This window comes from Canis aureus, chromosome 4 (assembly GCF_053574225.1).
Source record: "Canis aureus isolate CA01 chromosome 4, VMU_Caureus_v.1.0, whole genome shotgun sequence".
Lineage (NCBI taxonomy): Eukaryota > Metazoa > Chordata > Mammalia > Carnivora > Canidae > Canis > Canis aureus.
In genome coordinates, this window is record NC_135614.1 from 73,101,473 (window position 1) to 73,125,128 (window position 23,656).

Genomic DNA, 23,656 nt, shown 5'->3' on the forward strand with positions numbered 1-23,656 from the left:
AATTTTGGATTTTAACCCCTTATCATACATATGGTTTGCAATTAGGCATAAAAAGAACAAATCTCAACATAATAAAGATCATGCATGACAAACTCACAGCCAACATCATACTCAATGATGAAAGATTGAAAGCCTTTCCTCTAAGATCAGGAATGAGACAAGGGTACCCACTCTCATTACTACTATTCAAGACAGTACTGGAAATCAAAACTAGAACAATCAGGCAAGAAAAGAAATAAAAGATATCAGAATTGGAAAGTAAGAGGTGAAATTCTATTTGCAGATGACATTATTCTAACTACAGAAAATCCTAAAAACTCTTAGGTCTAATAACAAATTCAGAGAAGTTACAGGACAGAAAACTAACATTTTAAAAAAATCAATAGGTTTCCATATACTAACAATGAAGTTTCTGAAAAAGAATTAAAGAAACTAATCCTATTTATAATAGCATCAAAAACAATTAAATAATTAAGAATAAATTTAACAAAGGAGGTAAAAAATAACTATGATAACTCAATATTTTAATTTCCTATGTTTCTACAGATTTGTTTATCCATCCTTGTCCTACTTTCCTAATCATCTTATTATATGTATTATAAGTCTGAGATTGCAGAAGTAGCCAGAAACAAAACTAACCGGATTCCTTTCTTCTTGAAATTTTCTTGGCTACAACCTAAATCCAAAAAGTTGTAGTCTTTTTATAATGTAAGAAGCCCTGAGTGGCTGAAATAATTAAGAAGAGCTTAGACTGGCAAAAACTTCTCTTCCTCATACTTTTTAAGAAATACTGATGGGACGTCTGGGTGGCTCAGCAGTTGAGCGCCTGCCTTCGGACTAGGATGTGATCCTAGGGTCCCAGGATGTAGTCCCACATCGGGCTCCCTGGATGGAGCCTGCTTCTCCCTCTGCCTATGTCTGTGCCCCTCTCTCTCTGTGTCTCTCATGAATAAATAAAATCTTAAAAGAAGAAAGAAGGAAGGAAGGAAGGAAGGAAGGAAGGAAGGAAGGAAGGAAGGAAGGAAGGAAGGAAGGAAAAAGAAAGAAAGAAAGAAAGAAAGAAAGAAAGAAAGAAAGAAAGAAAGAAAGAAGAAGGAGGAAGGGAGGAAGGGAGGGAAGAAGGGAAGAAGGGAGGGAGGAAGGGAGGAAGGGAGGAAGGAAGAAAGAAAAGAAAAAAGAAAGAAAAGAAAGAAAAGAAAGGAAAGAAAGAAAGAAAAGAAAAGAAAAGAAAAGAAAAGAAAGAAAAGAAAAGAAAAGAAAAGAAAAAAGAAAAGAACTGTTGATGGTTAAGCACAAGCTAAAAAGAGAATAAATTAAATACAAGTTTTTAAAGGTTTCATTTCCACAAACCAGTTGCTTAAATAAAGTTTGGGATTCCCAAAAGCTTCAAATAAAGCAGATGAAAGCAGAATTAAGTTTAAGACAGGGAGGGATCCCTGGGTGGCGCAGCGGTTTGGCGCCTGCCTTTGGCCCAGGGCGCGATCCTGGAGACCCGGGATCGAATCCCACGTCGGGCTCCCGGTGCATGGAGCCTGCTTCTCCTTCTGCCTATGTCTCTGCCTCTCTCTCTCTCTCTCTCTCTGTGTGTGACTATCATAAATAAATAAAAATTAAAAAAAAAAAAAAAAAAAAAAAAAAAAAAAAAAAAAGTTTAAGACAGGGAGAGTGATCTAGAGGCCTATCTGCTCTCCTTCCTTACCACCATCACTCTCACATCATCTTTGGTGGAATCCTAGGGGCAATGATTTTAAAGAGAAGGGAATGAGAAATTCTAGTAAAATACATGCAAAAAAAAAAAAAAAAAACCACTACTAAAGCTACCATTGCAATCTAATTGTATGCTTAAATTATATATGAATTCTGTTTGAATCATCTAACACTGGGCACTTAAGAAACAATTAGTCAAAAAATGCATGAGACTGTGATCCTTGATCCTCATTAGGGTTGAGAGGCACTTCACTTGGTTTCAATAAAGGGCAGTTTGAAACACAGTATATTAATTTATTCCAACAGCTCAAACAGAACATGTAGATTATAGTCAATTCTCATTATCTGCAGTAGTATAGTCTATAAAGTTCTTAAGCACTGAATTATCAAAATATAGGGTTGGGTTCATGCAAGCTTCCAGTCACATTTTCTTCAACCAATCAATATATAATTTTGTTTATGTTTTTGTTTAAGGACCTTATTTAATATATATACCTGATTCATTAACATTGAACTCATAGCCAACAGCACTGTAAGTCATGCCTGAATGAAGCTTGCCTAACATATATATTTTCTCTGCAAGACACACCATGGACTTCTTACACATAGGAACATTAGACAGTGCTACAGCAATTCAGCACTTACCTGGGGGCCATTTTAAACAGCAAATCACCAACAAAAGGCTCACAAATAAGAAAAACATAGTACTACATAGACCTCTAAAAGGACACTTGATTACAAAGTGAGAGTTGAAACAAGAAGAAAGCATTAGCTTTATCTTTTCCTTTTTTTTTTTTTTTTTTTTTTTTTTCTGCTCTGTGCAAGTGCATGTCTCTGCAAATGACCACAAAAAGGCTGTGTATTGACTTTGGGGTTATAAAAAATTTTTAGCAAATACAGAAACCACAAATAATGAGGATCCACTGTATTTTCTTAGACAATCAAATCTATGAGACTTTGATGTAGCTATAAACCTTGATTATTAGTGTTTTAGAATAAGGTACTAGGACAGGAAAAGAGTGAGTAAAAATCAGAATTAAAATTGAGGCTCAAAGGGTACCTGGATGGCTCAGTGGTTGAACATCTGTCTTCAGCTCAGGGCGTGATCCCGGGGTCCTGGGATCAAGTCCCACATCGGGTTGCCCCCAGGGAGCCTGCTTCTCCCTCTGCCTGTGTCTCTGCCTCTCTCTCTCTGTCTCTCTCATGAATAAATTAAATAATCTTTTTAAAAATTAAAATAAAATATAGGGGATCCCTGGGTGGCTCAGCGGTTTAGCGCCTGCCTACGACCCTGGTCCTGATCATGGAGACCCGGGATCGAGTCCCACGTCGGGCTCCCTGCATGGAGCCTGCTTCTCCCTCTGCCTGTGTCTCTGCCTCTCTCTCTCTCTCTCTCTCTCTCTGTCTCTCCTGAATAAATACATAAAATCTTTTAAAATAAAAAAATAAAAAATAAAACATAATTGAGGCTCAAAATTCTGCACCAACCATATCCACTGACACTATAATATATCTGTGGTAGGTTGTATTATTGTTGCCAATCCATCACTTCTCCTATATCCTCAACTTTTGGCATGTGATACTGCAGTTACTCTCACTAAAGACCTGGGCAATTTCTCCAGTTACCCATGGTCATGTGATTTGCTCTAGTCAATGGAATGTCTATGGACATATGAGCAAAGTCCTGAAATGTGCTTCTAGAGTTGAGGCTCCTTCTTGTGTTTCTGCCATCACCATGAGAAAAACATGCCCTCGGGCATTTCACTTGTACAAGGAGGAACAGAGACACATGGAACAGACCTAGACACTAGTTGTATCTTGGAGCCAAGCCCAGACATCTTACAGATATGTTACCCATTATAAATAATCCATTAAGTTTGATAGCATTTATGCAGCTATAGTTAATTGATATTTAATATAATTTTAAAATATTATCTCATTTAAAAATCTTTATATAAAACCTTTTTTTTTTAAACCTTTATATAAAAGATCCTCTTTTTGTTCTCGTCCTAAAGCTTAGTATATAGTGGATTTGTAGTATGTTGTTTCCAAAGAAGGCTGCACCCATATCTCCCATCCCATAGGATCTTTGACAATGCAATCTTGTCATTCACCCACCAAATGGTGAAATCTATCTCTTGTCTCCCCAAATTTGAGTTGGCCCTACGATGCTACATAAGACTTGAAGCCAGACCTTATAAAATCTGAAGTATCCATGTTCATCCTTCATGGAACCAGTCATCCAGCAAGAAGTCAAACCACACTAAGCCCACCACACTATCAGAAAGCCCAAGCTAGACACCTGGAAAGAGAAAATGGGAGCGAGAGAGAGCATGCACATAAGTATGCACATGCACATAGTGGGGAAGGGGGAGGGCTGGAAATAGGAGAGACACCAAGGGATAGAGCACCAGCTATAAATCATCTGAGTGAGGCACTTTCAACATTAAAACCATCCTAATGCCCCAGCTGACACTACATGAAGCATAAGAACTTCTTGGTCGATCCACAGAATTGTGAGAAATGATACATTCTTTAAAACAAAGCATTAACTTTTAGGGTAAATCATAGCAACTCAAATAAGTTGTGAATAAATGTGTGCTGAATTAATTAAATTCAGTAAAATATGCTGTTTAATCCTTACCTTGGTGTTTGCCATGTCCACAATATACTGGTCTCCCTTTATACATTCCATTACTTCAAAACCATCTCTGTCAATCACTTTGGCCTGAGAGCTTCCAGATACAACAAGAATCATGTCTCCTGTGTTACTATACTGCAATGACTTGATCTGATGGCTATGTAAAAGAAAAAAGAAAAAAATTATGTCTTAATGGGCATGTTTACACTTTCAATACATTAAGCACTGCCAGAAAAAAGTCACAACTGCACAAATTGATAATTCTTCAAAATCAAGATCATCAACCACAAATGGGCCCTCAACAACAGGGGCTATCCTGTTAGTACCTTCCTCCCACTCTGCATAGCATCTATTAAAAAATATCTACTTATCTTAAATCTTCAACCCAATCAACTCTCCTTCTTTCAGCTGTTGATTTGTCTGGCTCCTTCCCCAAACCAACAAACAACAACTGCCTCAACTTCCTCCCACTATGTCATAAACTTATCTATACCTGAACACCTCTCTTCCTCCTCCTCTTTCATTACAATGGTGGATGTAGACCTCTCCTTGCCCAAGGCAAATCTAAGACCTATATTCTGGATCCCATCCTTTCCAGTCTCCTCAGGAACTTCTACTGATTATCCTCTCTCCTCCCCTTCACAGCTAAGTGTTTGAATAAGTTTTCATCATCTCCTTCATTTCTCTAGTACTACAGAATCTTTGCACACTTACCACCCTGCTCATTCCTCCAACTTCCAGGATTTGGTCTGCTGATGGCTAACAAATGAACTCCCTTATACAAGATTATGTTACCATTCCAAAGCAGCCCACATTCAATGCCTGGCCAATGTGCAGTAAAATGGCCCAGCCCTCTGCTTCAGGCTGGGATCCACGGGAAGAATTATACCAGCTTGAGATCTCCCCATGGGAACAGCTGAGGCTGCTTCTGCAACTATAGGAAAATGTAATTACTGTGCCTTCCTAAGAGTATTTTCCTTGCACCTTCTCTCTCAGGCGCCAATCCCAATGCACTCCTCTGCCAACCTTCTGCATGCAAATCCTGGAGTTTCAAAGTATGTTTCTGGGGAATCTGACTTGAGAGAGTGGGTACCAAAAGTGGTCCTATGAAGTCAATTCCACGATGAGATCACAGAGTGGCTAGCAACAAGGACCCCATCATAGGGGGTACATAGTCCCTGACATGCTACAGGAGTACAACTGCAACTGCTAAAAAGTTCATTGTGAAAGGAGAGATAGTGGCTGATGTGGTTATTCCAGGCATTTGAGAGGTACAGGAAAAATAAGAACTAAAACCACTATAGAACTGGATAGCTATGACCGGGTGTAGTCAGTGCAATGAATAAAGACAATGAAAGGCTAAGGATGAAAAATTACCAATTAAAATCTATAGTCTGAAAAAGGCAGAGGGCCACTCTGGCAGCCTATAAAGACAGGGTTATTGATGCCTGTCAGGTAAGTGGTATGCAGTGACTGATCTGGAAAAGCATCTTTTTTGACCTCTATTAGGAAGCAAGACCAAAAGCAGTTGACATTCATAGGAGACCAATAGCAGCATACACGTGCATGCCTGAGCCAGAGCCATGTTAATTTTCTGGCCCTGTATCTTAACACAGTCCAAGGGGATCTGAACCATCTGGACAATCTGAAGAAATTCATGCTGGTCTGTGATCCAGAAGACATCATGCTATCTGAATCAGGTGACCAAAAAAATCAAGTACAGTGGTGAGAAACACACTCTCCAGAAGATGTGAGATAAACTCTAGAAAAGATCAAGAGATTGGGAAAAGGAGATGTGGGAAAGATGCATGTAGATAGGCACATAAAAAGTGAACACCCGATAGGAGGCTCTTTGTATCCCATCAACACCAACTTTGAAAGAGGCACTAAACAATGCAGATAAAGTGACTTGGCCAGTTGACATTAGCTAGCTTTTGTCATCATCCATGTCACCATTAATGCAATAGGCTTATAAATGAAATAGCAGTGGAAAAAGGGAAGGAAGTTATGCATTGGACCAACAGCAACTCTCCAAAAGTGACCTAACTACTATTGCCAAAGGTCCAACTCCCCAGTAACAGAAGCCTGATGTGCTCCACTCCCAAAATCAATACTAAACTAATGAGAAAGTAAAATACAGTAAAATACTGTAATAAGTATGTGGGAAAAAATTGAGTTGGGGGGCAGAAAATGTGTATCAAGGGGACAGGCATAAATATTTTAAGTAAAGTGGTCAGGAAGTAAGTGATTGAGTAGGCTATGAAGTGAAGGAGGCTATGAAGGCTATGGCTATGAAGATATTATGAGGAAGAGTATTCCAAAAGGAGCAATAGCTACTAGAAAGGACCTGTAGCAAGAGCATATCTGGCATTTCCCCCAAAGTAACCACTGAAGAGTGAACAAAATAAACAGGAGTTGGAGAGGTCACAATACAGCAAGTGGGATGATGCAGATCAAGGAGGGCCATGTAAGCCACAGAAACTGGCTTTTGTTCTGTTGGAAAGAAATTAGAAGAAACCCATCGGAGTGCTTTGAGCTGAGGAATGACATAATGTGACCTATGCTATACAGAATCATTTTTTTTATCCCTAGACCATTTTTTGCACTCTGAAGTCTATGGGCTACTTCTTAGTATGTTTTTTACACATACTAAACAACTAAACAAAAAGAGTTAATGGTTAAAATATCATTTTTAGACTGAAGCATGGTGACAAAAAATGGAAAATGCATAAAAAAACTTAAGGCACATATGACATATGACATATGGTGAAAAAGTCTCACATTAGAATTGCAGAATAGAAAAAGAGAGAAGCAGGATGTGAAGAGGTTAACCACCAAATTTTTGGGGAAAAAAAGATAAAAGACTGACCCAGAGATTCAATTCAATAAGTACTATAAATCTCAATAAAGTAGCAAAAACCACACGCAGGCACATCATAGTAAAACTGCTGAAAGCCAAAGACAAAAGTAAAACCTTAAAAACATTTTTTTTCCAAACATGTTTTCATTAGGAAAACTCAAAGGAAAATACAATGAGATACCACTATGTATCTACCAAACACCTAAAATTTAAAGGCTTACAAAATGTATCATGGGGACTATGAAACGAAAAATGCTGCCATCCCAGGGGCTCCTGGGTGGCCCAGTCTGGTAAGCATCTGCCTTCAGCTCAGGTCATGATCCCAGAGTCTTGGGATCAAGCCTGCATTGGGCTCCATGCTCAGTGGAGAGCCGGTTTCTCCCTCTCTCTCTGCCTGCCACTCCTCCCGCTTATGATCACTTGCACTCTATGTCAAATAAATAAAATCTTTGGAAAAAAAAAATTACCTTCTGAGACAAAGAAAAGCTGTCACATCAACAACTACAATATATGAGACTATCACCATTCTGCATATTACAGGACCAGCACTGCCCAACAGAACTTTCTGCAATGGTGGAAATGTTCTACATCTGTGTTGTCCATTACGGTAACCACTGGCCACATGTTTCTGTCAAGCACTAGAAATATGGCTAGTGCAACTAAGGAACTAAATTGCTAATTTTATTTAATTTAAATTTAAATAAGTACACATGGTTAGTGGTTAGTGCACTGAACAAGTGCAGGTGTTAACAATATGAAATAGATATAAAACAGTCTCAGTTCTAGAATAACAAGACTCTTATTGGCCATAAAACAGCTGAAAAATGAAATACTAAAATGTTCTTTAAAAACAAAAGAAAAAAGAAAAAAAAAAAAAAAAAAGAAAACCTGGGGATCCCTGGGTGGCTCAGTGGTTTAGCGCCTGCCTTCGGCCCAGGGCGTGATCCTGGAGTCCCGGGATCGAGTCCCACGTTGGGCTTCCTGCATGGAGCCTGCTTCTCCTCTATCTGTGTCTCTGCCTCTCTGTGTCTCTCATGAATAAATAAATAAAATCTTTAAAAATAATAATAATAATTTTGTCTTCTAGAAATGGAATATACACCAAAAAAAATCAAAATTTAAGTGTATCTGGCTAAGCCTGTTTTTCCTGGCTGGTTGCCAAATCCAAATCAGCTACTAACCAATGAAAGTGCTTTTCTTCACAACAACCGCTAACTAGAAACTAGTGCTCAAAATTTATACTTAACATTTCTTCTAAAATGCTGAGATTCTAGCTAATAGTTTTTGAAATATTTATTCTTCAAAAATCCATTTTTAATGTACTGATTCAAAGTACTAATTCCAATGCAAAGATAATTCAAACAAAAGTCTGGGCTCTGAAGTTAGAATGTGTGACAGTGTGAGGAATTTCACCACAATGCCCCAGATCAAAGGGTCAAGGTAGATGAGAAATTGAAGCTCCTAAACCAGATGCTCATGAGAAAGAAACCTAAAAAAGCAAACGTAAGGCTACTGCCCAGGCCCTTCCTTCCTACAAAGAAACGTCTCTCTGGCCTTATGGCATTCTTCCTTAATTGCTGGGAAGAACGAGGTCCTTAGCAAAATTCGTATCAGGATGCCAAGTTTAAATGGTAAGTCCGTAAGGAGGCACCCATAATAAGAAATAAAACTCTATGTTTCACCAAATGTGTCAGTTGTTCATTTATTGCCTCACAGCTGCAAATTCACCCTTCACTGCCTGCTCTGCAAAAATGAATTTGGGCCCTTTAAATATTTTTCCTTTGCCCTTTGGCATGAAGTTTTGAAGGTAGAAGATGCTAGGGAGACACTGCAGAAGGAAGAGGCTTTCCCCACTAAGGCTAGTGTGCTCCTCTCAGGGGGCTCCAGGACCCCACATGGCTTCTCTAGTGCCTGGCTCCTGCAATTTGTGCAGCTTCTCTACTGCTAGGCTCCTGGAGTACCTGGTAGTCAGCAACATCCAGCAGCTTCCCTAACACCTCCCTCGGGCAGTGCTGTAACAGTGACTCTGGTGAGACAAATTTCTGAAAAGCTCTGCCATCAAAGCACAGCAATAAATATTATTTAATGAGTCAATGCCTTCTCTCACATGTCTGGATCTCAGTCCTGGAGGCCTACCCCAAATGCTTTATCTCCATCCTAGGGGTAATAGATGCTCCTTTTATCTTTATTCCTATATTCTTTAGGCTACTCTGTTTTTTATTAGCCAATCCCTCATTTCTCCAATCCTCTTTTAGTAATTCTTTTTAATAAACTTTCCCTTTTTTCAAATTGCTGTTTCTCTCTACTTATCTCTACCCTGATTGATATACTAAATTTCAAGTGATCAATAGAAACTGAGAAAATTATTGGCAGCTTAGTCCAATTTGTTTATACATACATTCATACACAAATGTGTATATATACACATATAGACACATTTCTATATATGTGTATATATAAAGTAGATCAGATTTTTGATAATTAGATAGTTCAGACTGCTAAACTACCAAAGTAGTTCACCTGATATATCTTTGTTAACAGTGCTCTTATTTTGGAGAAGTCAATTTTCTTCACTAACCATAAAAGATCTAGTACTATAAGAGATCACTTTGTTTTTTTCTGGTGAATCACTTTTATTTCTCTTTGGAAATAACTATCTAAAGAACAGCAAAATTTAAGAAGACAAGATAGTAAAAGCAGTCAGTGGCTCCATTTCTCTGGCTATGTGCTCTACGAAATTGCTCTATTTACATTTGGAGGGAAATACAAAATCTCAACAATTCCACACTAATAGTCACCTTACTTTAGCTGTATAGGCAAACTCGTTGTTTTCCCTCTGTGTCACTGTTTTTCATGTGCTCTCTTTGTCAACATTAAAATGAAAAGTTAAGCATCAAGCTCACCATTCCTGTCCCACTTCGCTCTTAATTCTGCTAGCTACAGAGTTAAAAGGACAGGATTAAGAGTCATTAGACACAGTACTAAGGAGAATTAAAGGGCTTCTTCAAGGGGTATAACATCTGCTCCTCAAATTCCTGCCTAAACAACTAAGATTCCGATCAAAGAGAAAAGAGGGAAAGCCAATCTGACAGTAAACTGGAGTCATGAGGAAGTGAATGTTCTCTCAGGGAGTAACTCTGACACCAGAGGAAGGCTTAGTGACATTGCACAATTCTTTCTGTGAAGTTATTCATGGGGCAAGTGGGAGTATATGAGTGTAAGTGGAGGGGAATGGGAAGGTGAAGATTGAGGATCCTTTTAAGTAGTTTTTGCTAGGCTAGCAAAACAAGCTGGGACATGCAAGACAGATAAACACAGCTGTTTGGGGCTGTCACTTGGGGCTCAGGAGCCAACGTGTCCTGATGTAGTGAAAAGTGCACCGGAATGTGAGTCAGGAGGCCAGGGATCTAAGTCTTCGCCCCGCTGCTAAGTAGCTGTGTGATGATGAACAGGCCCTTCAGCTTCACTAGGCTCAGTCTCCCCATCTTTGGAAAATTGTGACTAGTGGTCCTAAGAAAGAGTTCATGTAACTGTATAACTTTGCTGAGTCCTACTTTCTTCCACTAAAAAAACTAGAGAAATAATACTTACAGGCTTGGGATGAGGACTAAAAATAATATACATAAAGACAACTGACACAGTAAGTGAAATGAGTAGTTGCTATCATTATTACTTCTTTATTTCCAAGATCTCTTTAAGATTATTTGACAGGGAAAAAAAAAGATTATTTGACAGGTATAAAATCTTGGTAGCCAACTATAATGAATACACTCAAATGGAATATGTTGAGTAATTCAAATTCATTACAAGTCAAGTTAGTAAGTTTATCATGTTTTAATTATCTACTAACCAAAATACTCATGAGAAACATCCTTACATCCTTTCTGATTTTCTGGATCCACTCAAAAAACTCAAGTCCCGTGTCAAATGTGACTACTACATTACATTCTGAGAAATGAAAGGTAATAATAATTACTGCTTTTCTGGACCCACTCAAAAAACTCAAGTCCTGTGTCAAATGTGACTACTACATTCTGAAAAATGAAAGGTAGTAATAATTACAGAAAATATAGTTTCAGATTTGCATGCCACCTTCCAGATATGCTATGGATATTATCTAGTTCTAGAAAGAGGGCAAGAAGGCAAGAGGCCTGAAATAGAACCATCAAAGTTTTCTGTATGGGAATATCAGAAAATACTAATTTATTCCATGCCAAAATAAGTCATTAGCTACTTCAATATTTTAGCTTTAAATGTATGAATAGATTTCCAGTGCAAAATTAAGAATATATCACTTATCAGCTTAAACAAACCAAAGGTTAGCAAGCTAATAATAACTTTACAAAATACTGTATCTATCAAACAAAATTGAAGCCAGAGAAAATTCTATTCAGGACTATATATACTGGAGAAAATTCTATTCAGGACTATATATAGTAATATATATATATAGTAATATATATATTACTAAAGCTAATCTATACCTCTTCCCTTCCATTAAAATGCATATTCTTGTTTAGAAATGTGATAAAATTACCCTATCACTCAATCAAGTATAGATTAATAGCTTCATGACATTATACGATTTCACAGTCAAGTTCCATGTTATATAGGATAGTCAATCCAAAAGGCAAGAAATGAAAAAACCTGTACAGTATATATTCATGTCTTCTGAGGATAACAGGAATGTGACCAAAAACAGCCAACCAATGAGCATGACTCACAAAACCTAAGTCTTTGTTCTGAGTTTCCTTTATGATAATGCTGATGCTAAAAATAACTCAAGTCTTAATTCTAGTAGTGGAATAACAGGAGCTCAGGATTTTACAATGAATAAAACATGTTGAAGGAGCACATATGAGAAGGACCTACTTTATTAGAGAGCCTCTCTGGAAAAGAAATAGTGGAGGTCTAAGCATAAGGAGCTACATGTTTGTGAGTAGGGAAGAGAATTCTAAGCAGAAAACAAAGTACATACCGTGTAAGAATCTCTCAGCCATTCTGCTAGAGCATAATAAGAAAAGGGAAGAAATAAGCAGTGGCCAGATCACAAGAAACATTATAAATCATGGCAAGGCATTTGGGTTTTAGTCAAAATGCATCAGGAAGGTGTTACAGGGATTTACCATGAATAGTGGGGAAAACCATAAAGAGACTGATGCAAAATTCTAAGTGAGATTTAAGCCTGAAGTAAACCCTAAGGGAGGGATTGTAAAGAAACTGTAGAGGCAGGAAGAATAAGGAGCATGGTACCTATGGAATATAGGTACAATGCATGAAAGTGCTTTTTTCTCCAAATCTTGCATCAGAATTCACACTTTACATCTTTTTTCTTTTTTTTTTTTTTTTTTAATTTATGATAGTCACAGGGAGAGAGAGAGAGAGAGAGAGAGAGAGGCAGAGACACAGGCAGAGGGAGAAGCAGGCTCCATGCACCGGGAGCCCGATGTGGGATTCGATCCCGGGTCTCCAGGATCGCGCCCTGGGCCAAAGGCAGGCACCAAACCGCTGCGCCACCCAGGGATCCCCACACTTTACATCTTGATAGATATTATCAAACTGTTCTGTAGAAAAAAAAGTTTAGTAAATGATATCCCATCTTTGCCTTCTCCCCATATTGGATAGCATGAATCTCTTTCTCCTTTGCCAATCTTAAAAAATCCCAAGTAGTACCTCATCGGCATTTTAATTTTTCCTTCTTTTATCATTAGTAAAGTCAAGTATCCACTTTCACATTTATTGGCCAGTTATATTTATTCTGCTGTTACCTGTTAATTCATTTCCTTTGACCAGCTTTAATTTATAGATATCCCTTGCCTTACTGATTTGCAGAAACTATGTATTATGGATAGCAGCCCATTACTTTCAATAGGTATTCCAACTTTTCTTTTTAGTTTGTAATTTGTCTTTAAATTTTCTTTATTATGTCTTTTGTTTTCCTAAGCATAAAATATCCTTTTAACTATAACAGTAATTATACTGTTTGTCATGTCATGGAAAAGTAGAAAGTGAAAGTTCTTCTCTTCCCCCACAGAGTACACCATGCACAAGATATAACCTCCTAAATTTTTCCCTAGTAACTGAAATGTAAACATGTAAGTTATATATTACAAAGGGGAATTTTTTTAAATATGTTTTTTATTTAATAAACATTTAAAATGTGTCTTTCCATCTAAAAAAACTTTCAAGAACACGTGGTTTAGAGCAGAAAACAGGCAAGGACAGAAAACAATATGTAAAAATACATTAAGGCTGCTTTTCAAAAGACACTATTATGAAAATAAAAAGCAAGCTTCAGACTGAGAGGAAATTTTTATGATACACAAATCTTACAAAGAACTTTATAAACCAACCTGAGAAGAACAACTCAATTTTTCAAACGGGCAAAAGATTTGGACAGCTCACTAGAGAAGACATATATAATGAAAGACATAAAAAGATGTTCAACATCACATTAATCATGGAAATTCAAATTAAAACCATTTACATATCACTACATACCCAAAACGATGGCTAAATTTTAAAGTATTGATACCACCAAGTACACCTAAGGATGTAAAATAATTAAAACTCATACCTTGCAGCTTAGAAAGCAAAATGGTACAGACACTTCAGAAAAGTTTGGCAATTTCTTATAAAGTTAATATTCACATAGCATATAAGCCAACAATTCACTCCAAATTCACTCTATTTGTCAAGGAAATTAAAACATTTATCAAAAAAAAGACCTGTACAGAAATATTTACAGTAGTTTCATTCAAATATCTAAAACCCGGAAGCAACCCAAATGTCTAACTAATGATCAGATAAACAACCTGTAGTGTATTCATATGAGGAATACTACACAGCAATGAAAAGGAGAAAATCTACAGAGAGAGGCAGCAACAAAATCAGATCATTGTCAGGAAAAGAGACTGACCACAAAGTGACTGGAGGGAACTTTGGGGATAATGAAATGTTCTTTATCTTGACTGTGGTGCTGGTAGTATGATTGTATGCATTTCTCAGAACTCCTAGAACTACACTTGAAAAGAATAAATTTTACTGTAAATAAATTATGGCTGAATAACTATGACTTAAAAGTTCATTAAAACCAATGAGGAACTGAATTATAGTAAGAACTTAGTAAAGTAGGTTGGTTTAAGGGATTTTCACAGATGGGGGGGTGGAAAGGTGGGGGAGACAGAGATAAAGAATCTGAAAGAAGGAAAGGCAAATGGAAAAGAGAAACAGAGAATCAAAACTGGATAGTCAGTACTCTTAAAGAACGGAGAACAGCAGAGAAAATAGCCTAAACAACTATCCAAACAGAGGTACAATCCAATTTTATGTTACTAATGAAAACTTAGTAATAGGAAATAATACTTGAAAGGTAGGAGGGATATCAACCTGTGAGAATCTGTACCCTCAGAATTTTAATCTGTACTAAAATTCTTTCACATTAAATTACTAAGATAATAAGAACTGATATCACTGAATGCTGCTTAACCAAGTGCCCAACACTGGGCTGCATTGGAGTATTATCACACCCGAAGAAATGGATAGTTAAATCTATTTTGTAGGCTAGGAAACCAACAAAGTGATAAAATAACATGCCTACTCACACAGCAAATGAACCGACCAAGACAGAATTCAAATTCAGACTTACATGACCCAGAATCCACACTGTTACCCATCACACACTCCATGGTAATATTTAATTAATAAATTGAATTTTACATAAATCAGTCTGCTACAGAAAAAGAAAGCAGGGAAAACACTTAAATGGAAGCCTGGGAAAGTAGTGAGGTTTCCCCCTCACTCCATTAAAATTGACAGTTATGACACAAGCTCAGCTGAATTAGCAGAGAAGATGGTGTATAATGCCCAATGGCTAGAGCACTGATTCATACATTCTAATTTCTAGTAACAGAAATTTTTTAATTTCTGAATCTAGGGTTAATCTAGGAAGGGAAAAGTACTAGAAAAAAAAGCATTATTTTTCTTTGAACTCTGAATTATTTAACCAAAGGAATGAACACATATATGCCAAGAAATGCAAACACCATTTCCAAAAGTGGAAATCATAGCTCAATGGCAATCAATTTTAATACACAATGAATAGAAATCATAAAATGCAATAAAACTCATTAGCCAGTTACCTTAAGAATACATGCTCTGGTTTTGGGGGGTTGTTTTGTTTTGTTTCAAGATTTTTTTATGTATGTATTCATGGGGGGGGGCGGGGCAGAGACACAGGCAGAGGGAGAAGCAAGCTCCATGCAGGGAGCCTGACGTGGGACTCGATCCCAGGTCTCCAGGATCAGGCCCTGAGCTGAAGGCGGCACTAAACCGCTGAGCCACCTGGGCTGCCCTATTTTCGTTTTTTAAAAGAGGTAAACAGGGCAGCCCCGGGGCTCAGCGGTTTAGCGCTGCCTTTAGCCCGGGGTGTGATCCTGGAGACCTGGGATTGAGTCCCACGTCAGGCTCCCTGCATGGAGTCTGCTTCTCCCTCTGCCTGTGTCTCTGCCTCTCTCTCTTTGTGTGTGTCTCTCATGAATAAATAGAATTAAATCTTTAAAAAAAAAAAATAAGAGGTAAACAGATCAGCCTAAAGCCTGATGTTCAATGCATTACCAACAGTGCAGAGCTATAGATTTCAAAAGCTGCCTGTTCCTATTTACCCTTAACTGATAGGGTTTAAGCCAAAGAGTTTAGGTCTTCCAGGAAAAGAAATCTTTATCCTTCCTCTCTTTATGAAAGGTAGGTACACTTGGTGAAAATAGTCTTTTACTCTATACAACAAGAAACTTTAAAAAAAAAATATGAGAGAGAGAGAGAGAGTGGCCCACAAGCAGGAGGATCAGAGGAAGAGAGGTAGAGATTCCCAACTCAAGGCTCAATCTCACGACCCTGAGCTGAGATCATGTCCTGAGTCAAAACTAAGACTCAGAAACTTAACTGACTGTACCACCCAGGCGCCCCTACAAGAAACTCTTTAAGAAAAATATGAGAATATTCTACTATTTACAACTTATTTAGCAAAAAATAACTTCCCATTATCTTCCTGGCACTATTCCACATACTGGAATACAAGTAAACAATGTGAAAAACAGATTGTGTGATAGTGCTAACTACTGTAAAGGAAATAAATCAGAGCAATGAACAGAGTAATGGCAATGGAGAGAAGCTACTTTGTGATGGGATGCTCAGGAAAGAGCTCTTTTGAGGAGCTGACATTTAAGTTGAGACACAGTACAAGAGTTCACTGATGTTTAGTTAACAAGATAAAATTCACAAATTATGTAACTTGATGACAGTTACAGAAGGCAGCAGAAACCCAGGAAATTAAGTTTAAAAAAATCCTTAAAAATCATATAATTTTACAAAGCAAATATCAAAGAGAAAAGGAAAATATATTCAGGTACATACTGTTTATCAGAGAATATTAATTGTGCTTTTTTCCCACCTACCTTTTCACCACCTATTAAAGCTTTCTATTGACATACATAGCCTCATCTGATCTTCATACAGACCAGGTCAACAACCTTGCTCCAGTTAGTAAACCACAAGAAGTCTTATCCATGCTTAGGACTATCCTGACATATGAGAATGATTGTAATTTTATCAACCTAATATTACAACTAAAGGCATTTTACTTTCCAGCTTTTTCCTTTTTACTGGTGATATCCAAGATTAGTTACAAATAAATAAAAGCTTGCTATATGCAAGTCTGAAGGAGGATAGATGGATGTGATAGTCTACCTTGTATCTCAAGCAGAGCCCAATTAAAGATGCTACTGATCAGTGATATCCATGGGGGAAAAAGTCATATATGGGTTTATGGTTACTCTAAAATTTGCAAAATCTAGCAGCTTAGAAACATATTAATATATATAATAAAGTCATAAAGTTTAACAATTCACTAATAAGTATAAGAAGTTCAAATATATGTTGTCATTAACTTGAATTCAATTAATGAACTCGTATCAAATAAAGAGACACAATCACATGAATACTGAAATTTATGTAACTCTGCTTCCTTACACATCAACTCTTACACAGATCATGGGTCCAGGTTTGCGAGGGGAATCTCTGTCCATCTTCATTCTCTTTTTCAAACTAATTGATAATGCACACAGAGAAAGTACAGATGCCTAAATAAATCACTAATCTATCATGCAATTATGTGAAATGAACTATTATGCTGCACAAATATCAGCTGTAAAGTAATAAAAAACTTTCCCTGAAAGCCAAAACATTATTACTTGAGTTATATCACACAGGCAGTGAATACAGTATTGACATATGTAAGGCTTACAAATAAAGGAATTAAGGAAATACACACACCCTTGACCCTTTCTAATAGCACTTATTCTAAATGGTTTCAATTCCTTCCGTGCTTTTGTATAACGCAATGATTAATGGTACATGCTCCACAGTTAGAATGTCTGCATTCAAATCCTCGGTCTATCACTTTCTGTGACCTTAGGCTAATTAATTAATCTCTGTAACCCCCCATTTCCACATCTGTAAGATAGGGATAATAAATGTACCTATGACTCACGGCAGTTATGAGAATTAACTGATATAAAGAAGTCAGCCAGACTCCGTAAACTATTATGCAAACAGAAGATATCTTCTTTGTTCTTTAACAAAATAAAAATATTTATTCCTGGATTAAGTAAGTAATATATACACCTGTTAGTTAACACTCAAAAGATTTAAACTGTACAAGTAACAACACATTTCCCTCCCATCTTGGTCTCCCAGATAACCAGTTTTTCCCTATAGACAACCAGTGTTATTTCCAGAAATATTTTATACATATATAAGCAAACAGTACATATTTTTCCAAGCTTTAAAAAAAACTATATACTATTCTTTAAATATATATATACACACACACACACACACATATACTCTACTGTGCTTTTTAAACTCTACATACTTTGAGGGTTGTTCCACAATTGAACCTTTTTTCAATGTCTTAGGTCAGTATTTTTCAAATGTGAGTAATAACACCTTCCTTTTGATGGGAGAATAGATTAGAGATCATTTTGTGATGACAAATCATTTTTATCATTTAACTGCATATAAACATGTGACAAGTGTCCCTATCCTTACAAGTCTTATAAAACTGTAAATTCACAATGAATTTTAAAACTAAACACTAACCTGTCCACACCCACAGGAATGACTATCATCAAAAAGAGAGTAACATGATGGTGATGATATAGAAACACTGGAATCCTTATATACTGCTAGTACAAATATAAATGGTGCAGTCACTCTGGAGAACAGTTTGTCAGGTTACTAATATATTAAACATAAATTTACCATATGATATATCAATTCCCAATCTAGGTACTATCAACCTAAGAAAGAAAATGGAAACATATGCTCATTCCAAGACTTGTACACAAATGTTCATAGCAGCATTATTCATAATAACCAAAATGTGGAAATAACACAAATGTGCCCACCAACTGGTAAATGGACAAAAAAAAATGCCATGTGTATAAATACATATATAAATACAAAATGGAATACTATTTGATCATAAAAAAGGAACATGGGGCAGCCCAGGTGGCTCAGCAGTTTAGTGCTGTCTTCAGCCCAGGGCCTGATCCTGGAGACCCGGGGTCAAGTCCCACGTCAGGCTCCCTGCATGGAGCCTGCTTCTCCCTCCGCCTGTGTCTCTGCCTCTCTCTCTCTCTCTCTCTCTCTCATGAATAAATAAATAAAATCTTTAAAAAAAAGGGGGGGGGGAACAAAGTACAGATATGTCCCACAACATAGATGAACCTCAAAAACATGCTAAGAGGCCAGATACGAGAGACCATATATTGTATGATTCCATTTATATGAAATGTCCAGAAAAACCAAATCAATAGAGATAGAAGATAGATCAGCAGCTGCCTAAGGCTGGAGGTGGAAATGAAGAGTGACCACAAATGGGCAAGAGACTTTATTTTAGGGTGATGGAAATCATACTGTGGTACTACTGGATGCACAACTCTGTAAGTTTACTAACAATTATTGAATTGCACACCTATAATGAATTTTATGATATATAATTATACCTCAAAAAAAGTGATTTTTAAGTAAATATCAAAACAAAAGTTCCAATAGAATTCAAATTAATTTTAAGATGTTTGCTAAAACAATATCATACAGAATGAAACAACCTCTTTATTGTGGAACAAACTAATTACATCCCCCTACCCAAGTCCTCTAACCTACCTTCAAATCAGCTAGTTAATGAATATTTATTGCCTGCTTATAGCACATGCCTATTTTACTGTGTTCCAGTGATGACTCAATTTTCCCATCAATTGTCTCTTTTATAACTACTGTGAAAAAATTTGTTCATACATCACTTCATGACAAAACAAACCTTCACTTGGTACCAGAGCATTTATGTATGATGTATGTCTCCATTCCTTTTTCATTAGGCCATGGCAACTATAAGTGAAAATAGCACATAAGCCCAAATAATTTTAAAAACACAGGTAAACAGATAGAGGCACTAGGGGTGAGCCAAAGATAATCAAAACAAAAGAACAAGAATTTTAAATTAATGAAAGAAATTCATGAGCTCCTAAATAAAAGTATGCCCATAAAACTCAATTTGAGAAATCTGTAATGTGCAATCTCAGATGTTACTAAAGCAGACCAGTTCTGCTATGTGCCCACTCACACAATGGCTTTGGGAAGATGATCTCTAATACATGATCAAAAACAACTCTGTCTTCAATTATGAATCTTTGGTGAATTTCTGAAATGGAAATTTATTTTAACATTTATAAATCAAGTAAGAATAATAATTTTAAAGAAACAATGAAAAAACAATTCAATCACATGAAAAGGTTGAACATTTAAGACAAATGATTAACAAATTGTTGAAAACCCTATCATGTGATAGAAAAATCTTGAGGGGGTCTTGAGATAGAGCCTTGTATTGGGCTCTGTTCTCTTGACCAGTAAGTCTTTTCTCAAAAACATGTCCTATCTTTGATTTTAAGTATAAAACAATCAAAGACATTACATAAATACTCTATAACATTAAATTTAAATTAGAGCAGGTGTGGCAGGACAGTCCTGGGTGGGTGGTGGGCAGTGAGGGTCTGCAGCAGGCTGTTGCTGTTGGCTAGCACAAGCCACAGGCTTCCCACATCATCCAGCCAGGATCACGTGCATGCCCAGAGCCATGTTGGTGAACATGGACCAGCTATGGCACCAGGTCATGATCAACCAGTTCATGCTGGCCGTGGGTTGCACTGCCAACCAGGCAAACAGCTGCTGCAGGTGGTGCACTGGCAGCGGAGCTCGCCCTCAGTGATTTTTCTAAGAAACCACCATTCCCAACAGCCACCATCGCCACCAGATTACGTGTACCCCCAGCAACCCACCTGCCATACATACCACCCAACTTGCCTGATCCACTGGCCATGCTCTCCAAGCGTCATGCCTCTGAGGGCTTTCAGAGCAGCAACAGCCCCATGACAGCTGTGACCTGCTCCCCTCCTGCAAACTTCAGCCCCTTCTGCGCCTGGTCCCCATCCAGCCACCAAGCCACTTGGATCCTACCCACCTCCATCACCCACAGCCAACTTGGTCCCCAGGAACACAGTAGAGGGGCATCTGGCAGAAAGCCATGGCTGCAACAGATGGCCAGTAATAAGACTGGTTAGTACATGCGCTGGGCTGGAGCTAGGGGTTAGTCCAGGTCGTGGGGACACAGGAGGGCGAAAGTGAGGGGTGTGGGGGGTTTCCTGAAGTTCATTCACCCTGGATGATTTTATAAAAGAATTTGAGGGAGGTGAGGGGACAATAAACTTCCTGAGGCACCTGGGTCCTTCAGGAGTTTCTCTTCAGGTAAGTTTTTCTCTTTTTAATATATAACTATGATATATATTACTATATAAATATAACTAATGTAATGTGAGAACCAGCCAGCGGACTGAGGTTTTGGGGTCAGTAAGAAAGAGCCAAAGAATCCTCCCTTGGGCTAGCATCTCTTCCTTCATCCCCAGTCCCATGATAGGTGCTTGGAAGCCAGGTGATGTGATCTTGGAGTCATGAGGTATCTGCTAACTGACTCCCTCAAAGATCATGCCTTCTGGAATCAGAAAAGGATCCATTCCAAAGAGATCTACAGCAGGGGCTCCCAGAAGCACTCACCAGCTGAAGGTGTCGAGGCCTCCTTATTAACACAAGCTCCCCATGCCCTGACTTATTGGCTGGTTCCTCAGTGGCCTTGCAGTTCCTTGCCTCTCCTGGTATCACCAGCTTCCAGCTACATGTGTGGGGCTTGTGTAGAACTAAAGAGCTGGCTTGGGTCACAGACTCCAGCTCTACCTAGCAGGGGCCCTGATTCTCCATAGCCACGCTGCCTCTCCCACTATTTGTCCCACTTGAGTGGATGACAGAGTGGAGAGCTTGCCTTTAGATTTAATTCCAAATCAATAATCTCACCAATAATCTCATCAATAATTTCTCAGTGTGAAATTTTAATTTAAAAAGTTAAAAGAGACTTTAAAAAAAAATGGAGTAGAGATACAGCTTAACCATTCTGCAACTGTTTTATACACATACTTCAGTTAAACAAAGAAATGATGTTTGGTGAAAATCAGGGTTTTCACTGTTAGAAAGTGAAGGTTTCTAAGGAGGAGGAAGGCTAGAATGAACCAACAGACACTGGATTAGAGTCAGAGACATGGATATGAACTCCTGACTCCTAGGAGCAACAAGCACTCCAAGAACCAACATCCTGTTCTCAGATACCATTCTCCTAGCAAATATGACTGATTCTGGGACTGGGGCAGGGACAATACAAGATGAGTCTGGAGCATTTAAGAGTACCAAAATGGGGCAGCCCCAGTGGCTCAGCGGTTTAGCGCCACCTACAGCTCAGGGAGTGATCCTGGAGACCCAGGATTGAGTCCCACATCGGGCTCCCTGCATGGAGCCTGCTTCTCCCTCTGCCTGTGTCTCTGCCTCTCTCTCTCCTCTCTGTGTATTCTCATGAATAAATAAATAAAATCTTAAAAAAAAAAAAAAGTACCAAAATGTAAAAAGTACTCAAAAAAAAAAAAAAAAAGAATCCTATCAAAGAAAGGATTGCATGGGCCAAACTGCAAGAGCTATCAATGGCTACAAAATAAATAACATTATATTGGCTTATAACCCAAGATATAAAATAAATATCAAGGAGTAAAGACTGGTAGAAATAACTGGTTAAACATATAAATAAATGGGGAATGGGGATCCCTGGGTGGCTCAGCAGTTTAGCGCCTGCCTTCGGTCCAGGGTGTGATCCTGGAGTCCCAGGATCAAGTCCCACATCGGGCTCCTTGTGTGGAGCCTGCTTCTCCCTCTGCCTGTGTCCCTCTCTCAGTCTGTGTCTCTCATGAATAAATAAATAAAATATTTTAAAAATAAATAAATAAATAAATAAATAAATAAATAAGCAAGCAAGCAAGCAAGCAGGTAAGTAAGTAAGTAAATGGGGAAGAAGAGACAATTCTTCCTCAAAGAATTCCAAGTAGTTTATGTAAATACTACCCCTCCAGGAGGTGGAGCTTAGATTTTCTACTTCCCAAATGTGAGCAGCACTTACTTACTTCTTTACTAAAGAACAGCAAATGGAAATTCACCTCTGTGATATTCATCCCCAAGATCCAGAATCCCAGTCTAACCATAAGAAAAACATCATAAAAAAAAAAAAAACAAATCAAGAAACATTCTAGAAAATACCTAACTGTACCACCTCAAAACTGTCAGAATCAGGAAAAACAAGAAAGACTGAGAAGCCATCATAAACCAGAGAAGACTAAACAGACATGAATACTAAATGTATGGTGTCTTGGAAGGCATATTAGTGGAAGGAACAGTCAAATGCAAATACAGTTTGGAGTATGGTTCATAGTAATGTACCAATGTTGGTTTACTTGTCATAAATGTACCATAATAATATAAAATGCTAATAATAGAGGAAACTGAGTGAGGGGTATACCTGAACTCTGGATGATCATTGCAGCTTTTCTGTAAATTATAAAATATTCTAAGGTTAAAGTTCACTAAAATTTTTAAATGGAAATATCAAATGACCTTGTCACTTATACACACACACATCTGTATTTTCTACTTCTTTTCACTGAAAAGGTCAAGAAGAATGATACCCCACTATTAATGAGCAGGTATAATATTCAAATTTGGCCTCTAAGCACCACTCTCACTTAAAAAAAAAAAGATCTCCATAGGGAAATGCTGATTCTAGGACCTGGAAAAGAATGTACCAGGAAGCTTACATCATGTTATGCCAGGAAAATAAGTAAGCTTTTAAAGTCTAATGAGTTCATGCCAAAACTACATAGCAATCAAGGACTCCCCTGGCCAAATGTGGGACAATTTAAACATCAAAAAGAATAATGACTACAACTGACTGGAACACATGAAAATTT

General features: G+C 37.7%; 1 protein-coding gene and 1 pseudogene across 3 annotated transcripts in view; one reads left to right on the forward strand and one right to left on the reverse strand.

Annotated features, from left to right (window-relative positions):
• The window catches only part of WDR70 (WD repeat domain 70), a 309,184-nt gene that overhangs the window by 208,506 nt on the left and 77,022 nt on the right, over nucleotides 1-23,656 (reverse strand). For all 3 annotated transcript variants that reach the window (XM_077896170.1, XM_077896169.1, XM_077896171.1), the window contains one exon: nucleotides 4,352-4,505. In XM_077896170.1, coding sequence (XP_077752296.1) covers nucleotides 4,352-4,505 — 154 coding nt within the window. The remainder of the gene's footprint in view (nucleotides 1-4,351; nucleotides 4,506-23,656) is intronic.
• Nucleotides 20,401-20,871, forward strand: LOC144311946 (UBA-like domain-containing protein 2 pseudogene; annotated as a pseudogene).